Source organism: Vigna radiata, chromosome 5, assembly GCF_000741045.1.
Source record: "Vigna radiata var. radiata cultivar VC1973A chromosome 5, Vradiata_ver6, whole genome shotgun sequence".
Lineage (NCBI taxonomy): Eukaryota > Viridiplantae > Streptophyta > Magnoliopsida > Fabales > Fabaceae > Vigna > Vigna radiata.
The window spans coordinates 32837251-32847747 of record NC_028355.1 but is presented as its reverse complement, the minus strand read 5'-3'; the positions used below and the strand labels follow the sequence as shown (position 1 = coordinate 32847747).

Genomic DNA, 10497 nt, shown 5'->3' with positions numbered 1-10497 from the left:
TTTATTTATTTATTAGTTACATAGTCAGACGTTTAATAAATAAGTCAATACTCGGCTGAGAAAAAGAAAAAAAACATGTACTTTAAAATTCAGATAATAAAATTGAGAATTTTGTAGTAAATTTTATAAAATAAAAATTTCAGATACAAATTTACTGAATAAAAAATTTAGTGGCAAAATGTATTAAAGTTGTAAACTTACAAAATTATAAAAAGTTTATACACTCAAATTAAGCCAAAATATAATACGTATTTTATCCTTAAGTCACACTATTAAAAATTCTAACACATGATAAAATTGTCAGCTATGTATAGTTTTTAATTTTAAACAATAAAAATTCTACAAATTGAAAGTTTAAGATAAAATTATAAAAGTATACAAAGTTTATTGGTAAAATTGTTTCAATATACCTTTTTATCTTTTATTCTCTTCTCAACAAATTAATTCCTTTTGTGAGTTTTGGCAGTGTAATCAGAAGAAGAGGTATCCTTCTATCAATGTGTCTTTCAGTTAAACATGAACCACACTTCATTGCCACACTCCTTTCTCATCCTCGCCCTCATCAGGTACCGCCACCTCAATTTTCAGCCACATTCTACACTCTTTTCTTACTTTTCGTTCCAAATTTGTGATCTTTATCATTTTCTGCTATCTGGGTATGTCTCTAGTTTGCCTTTGAGGCCTTACCCCGGAGAAGGGTTGGCACCCTTTTGATGCCATGGTACTTCCCTGTATCGAAGAACAATTCTCGTTTGTGCCTCACCATCAATGGAAGAAGGCTTGGTTCAAGTTACAGCAATGACAGTGTTAGTAATGTAACTTGCTATTGTTTCTTTTTTATGTTGATTTTATTGTGTATTTTGATTCAATGTGTGTCATCTTTATTGCCAACCAATTGAAACCTATGTTGTGAGATGTAAGTCAGTTAACCTTGAAAAGCCTTGTAGTAAAAGGGATTTCGAAGGGTAAAGTAAATATTGGCAGTAGTTGATGCAAAACCAACTTTTGATACTCTTTCCTTGGATCACAATTTGTTATGTATGTACACATGCATAACATTAATTGTTGGATTTCTCACCAAAGATCAAGATCACTCACTTTACACTCTGAAGTGAGTTGCTCATTTTGGAGGAGTTTAGTTCTGTAAAAAATGTGTCAAAGAAACAACGTTTTGGAGTGTGTATCATCTATCTTCGCCATGGCTTTGGACAAGGTTTCAAATTGAGGTTTTAGCAGTATCGTACAGATAGAATCTAAAAAGACTATTTAAGTCTGAAAAAGAGTATATAAGTGGAGACAACTCTTACCTTACTAGATGATTTTGAAAATTGAGTTAGGTCTAGACCTACATTCTATCACAAGGAGGGGAAGCCTCAGGTATTCTGAGCAATATCTATTTTATACCTAAGTGTGTAGGTATACCTTGGGCACAAATGGAAAAAGAAAATATGACTGCCATATCTTTAATGATGATGCTTGTTACAACTATTTGTGTTTTGGTTGCTGTTGTATTCCCTTGCAGTTGGAATTTAATTGGTATTATTCGGTTTTGGATAGTAATTAGATTAAAATAGATCTCAATGCAAATAACCACATGAAAATAAAAATAAAGAAAATTCATTTGTATTGTTTTAGGTGCTCAGTATGTTTTTTGTTGCACATATCAACTTCGGCCATCTTTAGGATCCTGAGATTTATATTGGTTAATAAATGAAATTGTGTTGATTAAAATAAAGGATTACAAATAAATATTTTCATAGAGGTAAGTCCTAACCAATCTAGAGCTTATGGCTCCTTCAAAGGATTCCTCTTCGTATTCCATGCCAAGAACAAACTGCTTCACAACAACCTACTACTATACTTTTTCTCAAAACACCCCTTCATTCATATTCTCCTCTATGTAACCAACTTGAACATTTCCTCTATTTGGACCTGGGCCCTTTTTATCTGGTTCCTATCATTGCCACCCTCTTGAATTACAGCCTTGTTCTCAAGGCTGGATGTAAGGTCTATCAGCCTTGTAAAGTGATTATAGCATGCATTGGATTCTCATTTTACTCCGACTAAATGCTTGTGATATTTCATGGAATCTTCTTTTTGCACCATTTCTTGACACTTCTTCCACATTACTTTTACAATTTATCTGTTTCTTTAACTTTTCCTTTATGTGCTTATTTTTTTACTAATTGGATTTTGTGTTATCTGTCATTGGTTTAAGGTCAGACTCCAGAGCTATCAGATGCATACAGCCATGAAGGTATGTATGTTGTACTTCCAAAATTATGCAATAACTAGGATTTGCATTTTGAAATTGTTCCAAGTTTCTAACCATTATTTTAAATGGAGGGTGATATTGGATGCTCACATTTTGGACGTTCAATTTTTATACTGGCAATTCACCTTTTGAATTTTGATTAATACGTAGAAGTTGCAACCTGCTTTTAGCAGGCTATGCTGTTGATTTCTTCTGGTACACGGGCTAATACCCTTTGATATATATGTAATGTACCAATTCTCCTACAGATTAAGACAATTTCTTCTCCAAGGTTTTTGTGACAAAGGCCCAACATTAAGTTTTTTTGTTCGTCCGAGTAAGAATAGATTTATTTGACCAAACTTCCATTGCATATGAATTAAGTTTCCGTTGCCTATCTGGTTGAATGTGCATAGGAATTAGAAAGAGAAGAGTTAAACTATGCTCATTAGGCCAAAGTAGTCAGGTAGATCATTATATTAGATTATGGATGTCAATTGTGTTTAGCTCATACATTGAATTTTTAAGTATCATAATTACTAATGGCAAGACATTATCAGGTTCATCAGAAAGCACAGAGAATAAGAAGGGAAAGTCAATGACAATCAATGAGTATGTTCAACTTGCCGTGCAATATTTTTCATCAATTGTTAGAGACTGGAAAATATGTTTTAGCTGATGACATTTTGGTGTGTGTATTATTTTCTGCTTTGCATCTTGCATCTTTATGATTGAAGAAGTTTTCGAACAGTAATTGATGCTTAACTATCCTGACTAAGATGTTGTAAATTCAAAATCCAAGTGTTTGATCCAGTCTAGTTCAAAGCACTAAACACATGTTATTGCATTATCCTACGGGGAAGGAAGTGAGGGAAGTGGAGGAAAGAAGTAATTGATTGACAAGTTTTTCAATATTTTCAAATCAAGAAACCAAACAGTAAAGTGACAGGGCTTTGCCTGTCATTAGGCATTCGTTAATAAAAAATTAGAATGGTCGACTTTCATATCTGTAGATTTTCATTTTCCACATTCATGCTTCATGTTTCCCAAATATGCATTCAAAATATGATATAAATTATATTTATCATGCTCCCCATTTTGGGTGCATTCTTTGTGTTGCAATAATTGTAACCCATACTTATTTAATATGGCAGGATCATGAAGAAACTGAGGAGATATGGAGTTTCTGGAATCCTATCCTATGGACTATTGAACACTGCATATTATCTCACAACATTTCTTTTTGTGTGGTATGTGAACATTTGGACCTCTCAGCATGCGTTTTTGCAGTGTTTTCTTGGAGAACTAGTGTGTATAAGAAAGAAACAATAAATTTGTATTTAGAGTTCTTCACATCTTCCTACTTCTCTTTGTTCTGTTGTCAAGGATTGTTACTTCAAGTCTGCACCTAGAAATAAACAAGCTTTGTGTTTGTTAGGTTTTACATTGCTCCAGCACCTGCAAAGATGGGTTATGCTGCAGCTGTACAAAGGTAAGCATATATTACTGTCATTTCTCGTATGGTCTGTCCATTATAGTTTTTTGATATGTCGTTTAACAAATTCACAGTGATGTGTAGATTTCTCAAAGTGATGGCAATGGTGTGGGCTGGTAGTCAAGTCACTAAACTTATAAGAGCAGGAGGGTGAGCTACCTGAACCTTTTCACCTTCTTGGTTGTGTTATGCATGGAGATATGTTCCTGTCTCTTGCCCCATCTAAGCCAAAAACTTCGTAAATATAGTAGAAACTATGTTATGTTCCTATTTCCTCTATATATTGTAACTGTGATAAAGTTTGAGCTGTAAGGATGACATTTGGCATTTAGCTTCTAAGCATTGTTCCAAAATTCATGCAACTATTAAAACTTCCATGTGATGGAGAGCCCTGGTGCAGTGCTAAGGTTGTTCCTTGGTGACCAGTGTGTCATAAGTTTGAATCTGGATACAATCTCCCTGCATAGACAGGGGTAAGACATGTGTTCCTTTCTTCTTAGGGGATCAGAGCTGTTGAAAATGTTTATGTACTGTGCTAGATTGTTCTATCAGTGTTTGGTTTATTGTTTACATCTATGATCTGTCAGCACATTGAAACTATGCAAAGCCCTTTTTAAAATTTTTAAATTGGAATACATCAACATCTAAGGTTAGAACATGACAACCATTTCAAACAATGGAGTTACTTCTTATGCAGAGCATTGGCACTGGCACCTTTTGTTGACAGAGGATTGTCCTGGTTTACTGATAAGTTTAAGTTTCAATCACAAGGGAAGGTAAGTTTGAATTGAATAATACCTTTTTTTTCTCTAAATTATTTTGTCATTCTTGTTTGTTCGTTCTGAGTTATTTGATTTGGCATTTCCAGGCTTTCATGGCTATAGTGGGATTCTGTCTTGCATTGGCTCTCATTGTATTTTTTGTCATCACACTGCTTTGGGCTTGAAGCTTCTCTCTGCCACCTTATAGGGAGAACATTCAAATTTGTTGTCACATAATAATTATTTTGTTCTGAAATACACTATTATTGAAATTTTTTCTTGTTGTATAAGACAGTGTCTCACAAATTTTCACCTTTTTTCATGTATGTGTTATTTTATGTTGGTTTGGTTTTAGAAAAACTAAAAATATTTGCAAAGTAGGTGTGCAAGGGGATTATACCTAATCCAGAAACTCTTCCAACATAATCCAATCTAACTTGATTATTGTGGATTGAGTTGGATCATTGGGATAACTTGGATTTTGCTAATGCAATAACTATAATTTGGTTATATTACCAGTTCATGAATCTCAAACATGATCAATATAACTCAACTGCATAGTAAATATATAACATAAATTATCTAATAAAATATTATTAAAAATAAATTTATGTTTTATCATATTAATATTGTTTATCAATGTGTTATAAATATTGTCACCGGTTAATAACTATTGAAAATATTTATTTTAGCGTGTATTTCAAAGGTGATATTTTTTTCTAAAATGCTGATGATCCAATTCAACATAATTCAATTGCTAAATAAAAGGAAATGAAAATCCATCTAGTTTAATTAAATTTAATTGAGTTACATCGAAAAATTATATTAAATTTGGTTCATAAATGGCAACTTCTCCTTATGAAAAGAGTAGTGAATTGCAAGCAACATTTTCGTATTGAAGTAAATAAATTAATTAGCATTTAGAAATTTACTTATAAACAAGTTAATTAGCATTTCAAAAGGTTTATTTTTATTTTTTTTTCTACAAGCTGTTAAGAAAAATTTAATACACGTAATCTTTTATTATTCGACAAACTAGGCTTAGGGAGATTGTTTTAAAAATAACTAAGATACAAATGATTTATTTTTTTAAAACATAAACATATTACATCAAGGGTACATGTTCAAATTAAAATCACATATTTAAACATTATCAGAATAAAATGCTGTAAACCATGGTCACAATAAATTACTTCCTATTAATCTCTAATTACTGGAACAATTGCCCTCTTTGGTTTACGAAAAAACAATGTTTCGGTATCTCTGTTTATGTTTCTCGTAGTTCTATATATATTTGTGCTTCCTAGGTTTGGATGAATACAGGTACCCTAGAGTATGAGTATCAAATACAGATACATGAAGTAAATTTAAGTATGGGGCATCAAAGATTATGATCTTACAATGGTGAAGCAAAATTTGTCCAAAATTATATATTTTTTTAGAAAAAGGAAAGTCAAAAGATTAGTATTTTAGAATCAAACTCAAGGGCTAACAGCAGTATCACTGTGGCCATCTAAACTTTCCACTAATCTCCTTTTGGCAGATTTGGTTCTATAACACCAAACCTCAAAAGCCTCACTCAAGTCAGGGTATCCAATTTCCCTACTTCTGATCCAGTCTGCCAAAATGTCTGCTTGATCATTTGATGGCAAAGTCAATATCAGTGACACAATTGCTCCTTCAATGGCCTGGCACAAATCTTCATTCATCTTGTAAGGAAAACCAATCTCCTCAACAGCTTTTGAATCCAGCAAGGGCTTCATCTTCCGGACATATGGAAACCAGGTCTTCAGCAATTGCACTCGACATGGAGCTGGAAGAATCACACTACCATAACCAACTGCTTCCAAAACTTTACATGCTACTTCTATCAATTTCACTTTCAGCCCCCACATGATATGGTCAAGTTTCCTGTCTTCAATGATCACCAAAATTTTACTTGAGATTGCAGCCCAGTTAGAAACAAAATTCTTCATCAAATCCATCTTGGGGAGCACATTACACATCCATTCAAGATCAGATACCCTTTTCATTATCCTATTATACACCCCCTCAGGCTCAAGAGAAGTGTCCAAAAGCAAGGAACACAGATCCGTTTCAAATGAATGAATGATATTGTACACACCCATTGTTACTGCTGATTGTACTTCACTGTCGGCGATGATGATCGTAGTATCTCCATCTTCTCCTAGCATGAAGTCGATTTGCTCTTGAGCAGAGATTCGTAGCTCATCTCCAAATGGTAAACATGGTCCCTCAATAGACACAGCAAAGCGTACAGCTGAAACAAATATATCTTTTGTAGAGCTTAAATCTCCAGGTCTGGTGTTAGGTATTTTTGACATGACCATTTAACTGTTTCAATACTACAGTAAGATTTTGTAACCCCGTGTTTCATCCAGAAATGACCTCCAAGTTTAGAAAATACACACTCTCCCAGCAAAGAGCGGTTTTTACCTATTGATTATGCTCATTGCAACAAAATAGCTTTAATTGGCGACAGCATGACCACAGTCTTAATCTCAAGTGCATGTCAGAGATGGAAACATAATGTAGACCAGTGAAATGAAATTATCTATACGAAGTCTTCTTTTATTTGTCAGTGAAATACTTGCATGAGCAGTAGCCTTCAAATTCTCAGGTCACACTAATCTTTCACCAATATAGTAGTATCACGGCCAAGCTTACAATGCAGATTTAACTGGAAATATTCATGTACAAACTGCAATTCCAATACAACACAAACCACCCTTCAACCAACAGAATAATTTAAGCCTCTAATAATGATGATACAGAGAACTAAAAACAAGGCATAAATTTGGGAAGTGCGCACATGCGTTTTTCAAGCACGTGAAAAGCCATCAAATTGACATAAAACATGACAAACAGTCTCCTGTAAACTACATCAAAAATAGCTCACCAAAACAAAGGTATTTAAATTAACGAAAGTTTACAAAACACAATCACATCACAAGAAAGTACAAAGGAACACATGCACAGTCTCTAACATAAAACTAATGTATCCTGGTGAAGAAAGGCTCCTCACTATGGCATAACCCACTGGTGATAGACACAACTTTACCATTGCATCACGGCACACTATCTACACACACAAAAGTGGTTAGAAATGGAAAAGGAGATGAACTGTTTATCCCACTGACTAGGAATACGGCCTGGTTATAATATGTAAGTAGGGTGCAATGCTGATATTATATATAGGATTGAATTAGGCATAAACCCACTAAGATGCCCACTTCTCATACTCCTTTAACTCTGAAATGAACTAAACACACATTCCTACTGCTAGTCATTAATCAATTGAACATGATGACTCCTTTTTCAAAAGTCATTTTGGACTGATTCTGGTCAATTAGCATAATTTTTCAATTCTTCGGTTCATCAAGAACCACAAATAAACTAGACTATAGATATACTTGCCTTCACACATACATAACCATTACATGACTGGAAGCACAATAACCACTGTTTCCAGCTTCGAATTAAAAATTCAGTCCATGATACAAAACATCAAGTTGAACTGGAGCCTATGGTTATTATGTGCAGTCACATACTAATGCTTATCTCATGAGAAGAGAGGTTATAGAAAGCAAAAAACACCAAAAGAATCTGGCCTCTCCGAAACATATTACCAGCACCCATGACTTTTTTTTCATTTGTCAACATATCAAAGAACATTTCAAGTGGAAAGATAGACAATTAGGAAAACCATCGAAAAAAAGAATGAATCATCAAAGCCAAATAAATCCAAAAGATATGAAAGATTCAAGCCAGGAGAACAGATATAAACAACCCCACAACTACACAAAAAGCAACACAGACAGAAAGAAACAACAAAAAAAGAGAAGAAAAGAAAGAAAAAAAAAACATCAAAAAGTAAAATAGATACATATATAAAAAGAGAAAGTAATCAATTTGCGACTTGGAAAAGTTACAGTATTATAAGCAAACAAAAACTGATTATCTTTTGTGCTAAAAGAGTGTTTTTGGCTAGATCAAAAAGCAGAGATTTTGACATTAAGACACAGACATAACCATGTGACAGCAACTAGGAAAAAAAAAGACAAGAAATTTACCTTACAATCCGAAAAACAGAGGAGAAAGAGTGCATGATTTCATCTTGTTCCTAACCTCACATATCACCACACCACCAGTTTCATGGCCAGAAAATAAAAACCCTAACAATACTGTGTCGTTTAACTCCAAGTTTTTAATATACCAAACTGAGATGAACTAAGTGCTGTTTAATAATTTAATTATTTTTTTTATTGTAACAGAAATTTATAAGATTATTTTGCATAAAAGCATCCTTACATATTTGAAAAAAATAATGACATGATTGAATTATCTGTAATATTATAACGAAAATTTAAAAGTTGGATTTTAGTGAATTTATATTGTAAAAGCAACTTTTAACGATGAAAAGTTTTCCCCCCAAAATTACAAGAAAGAATTTAACAGAATCTCAGAAAACAATAAAAAATTGCGAGGGTAAATGAAAATTAGAAAAAAAAGGTTTAATAAAAAATAACTTAATACAAAAGTTTCAATAATATAATAATTAATTACTTTTATTTTCATGTGTTTTTCTTCTTTTATATGTATTAACTTCCATGATCTTTTGTGTTTGATTTAAAGTTGAAGTTTTTATAATATAATAAGTGTGAAGATGAAGATTTATTTATTAATTCAATTGAAAAATCATTATAATATTTTTTTACAGAGAAAGTTAAATCATGTACATGAGTACTGTCTTCAACCAATTCAGAAGAGATGAAGCGTAATTCTTCTAATATGTTTGGGTAAAGATTTTTTTAGATTATTTTATTTTTATATAAAATTTAAAATATTTTATAAAAACACGTGTTGTTTTATAAATGTTAAATAATTTGATTATTTAAAATAATAAAATTTCAAATTTTACAATTTTAGTAGTTATGAATTTTGGAGGAGTATGGTTAATCTTTCTTTTATAAGTTATATTTTTAAGTGAATTTTGATATACTCTTGAAATTTCAATAATAAGAAAATATACAAATCTTTTTATATATTAGTTACATATTACAAAATATTCTTATATATTGTCATATATTATTGTTAGATAATAATAACAAATGATAATAAAATATTATATTTTTTAAAAAATATTAGACAAATATTTGAAAGGATAAGGTTTAAGGATGGAGTTTTAATAGAAATATTAATAGTATGAAAACACATAAAAACATTAGAGGGAGATTAACAGTGTTTTTGAAATCCTTACATAAAAGAAATATATAAATGGTAAGATGTCTAGACGTTGATTTTCATGAGATAAGTAAATGAAAAACGTTTTAAACAACAAAGGGGTTTGAGTAGTGAGATTTTGAAGTAAGGGGTTTGGACTGAATTGGAGAGTTTAGGATCTGTGATTGAGTTATTTATGACTTGTTTAAACTTTGGTTTACTGAAATTGGTGTTAGAAGTAGTAGAATTGAGTTTGGGTAAGTTTAGAGTAGTCAAGTTAGGTTTGAGGTAGTTACTTTAAGTTAGAAAATGCGTTTTTAGATGTTTCTCAGTGCCTAGAAGGTCTTAGGCATTAGTTAAAAATATGTGGTGAGTGTCCAAGGTCAGATTAGAAGTATTTCAAGTTCTAATGTCACACTGAGCGCCCCTTAAGTGTCCTTTTTGTGTAAGCTTTGGCGCTGAGCACCCTTTTTGCACAAGCTTTGGTGTTGAGCGACCCCTGGGCGCCCCTTTCTAGTGGGTTTTGTGCCTGAGCACCCTTTCCAGGCGTTGGGCGCCCTTTTTCAAGTTCTTAGTTTTCGGGTTTTAGGTTCTTATGTGATTTTTGATGCGTTGTTTTGGATTCTTTAATGGAATGTGTAATGGTTTCATGTGGTTTTTGTGGTGTTACATGAAGTTGTATAAATACATACATACATACATACATACATATATATATACATACATATATATATATATATATA

The 10497-nt window shown here is 32.3% G+C and overlaps 2 protein-coding genes across 5 annotated transcripts; one reads left to right on the top strand and one right to left on the bottom strand.

The window, feature by feature from the left end:
* The first annotated feature begins 434 nt into the window (after positions 1-434).
* Positions 435-5023, top strand: LOC106759970. Of its 2 annotated transcripts, none has more exons than XM_014643378.2 (9): positions 435-566; positions 669-806; positions 2224-2257; positions 2815-2866; positions 3409-3504; positions 3693-3746; positions 3834-3899; positions 4447-4525; positions 4618-5023. In XM_014643378.2, the coding sequence occupies exons 1-9, from the start codon at positions 498-500 to the stop codon at positions 4693-4695; spliced, it is 666 nt and encodes a 221-aa protein (XP_014498864.1). In that variant the 5' UTR covers positions 435-497; the 3' UTR covers positions 4696-5023. The 2 variants fall into 2 exon arrangements, with proteins under 2 accessions (XP_014498864.1, XP_014498863.1); XM_014643377.2 differs by having other exon boundaries at positions 669-815.
* An 821-nt stretch (positions 5024-5844) lies between these two features.
* LOC106759938 (BTB/POZ domain-containing protein At3g05675) lies at positions 5845-8746 on the bottom strand. 3 transcript variants are annotated; one of them, XM_022781495.1, is made up of 2 exons: positions 8605-8746; positions 5845-6791 (listed from the first exon to the last, which is right to left on the bottom strand). In XM_022781495.1, the coding sequence occupies exon 2, from the start codon at positions 6703-6705 to the stop codon at positions 5992-5994; it is 714 nt and encodes a 237-aa protein (XP_022637216.1). In that variant the 5' UTR covers positions 6706-6791; positions 8605-8746; the 3' UTR covers positions 5845-5991. The 3 variants fall into 3 exon arrangements, with proteins under 3 accessions (XP_022637216.1, XP_014498819.1, XP_022637215.1); XM_014643333.2 differs by having other exon boundaries at positions 5845-7232; positions 8605-8733; XM_022781494.1 differs by having other exon boundaries at positions 5845-7260; positions 8605-8730.
* Positions 8747-10497: the final 1751 nt, after the last annotated feature.

Coding starts and splice junctions, on each gene's coding strand:
- LOC106759970 (XM_014643377.2), top strand. CDS start 498: ATGTGTCTTTCAGTTAAACATGAACCACACTTCATTGCCACACTCCTT. Junction 2,867..3,408: donor AAGTCAATGACAATCAATGA/GTATGTTCAACT, acceptor TTAATATGGCAG/GATCATGAAGAAACTGAGGA. Junction 3,505..3,692: donor ACAACATTTCTTTTTGTGTG/GTATGTGAACAT, acceptor TGTGTTTGTTAG/GTTTTACATTGCTCCAGCAC.
- LOC106759938 (XM_014643333.2), bottom strand. CDS start 6,861: ATGGTCATGTCAAAAATACCTAACACCAGACCTGGAGATTTAAGCTCT.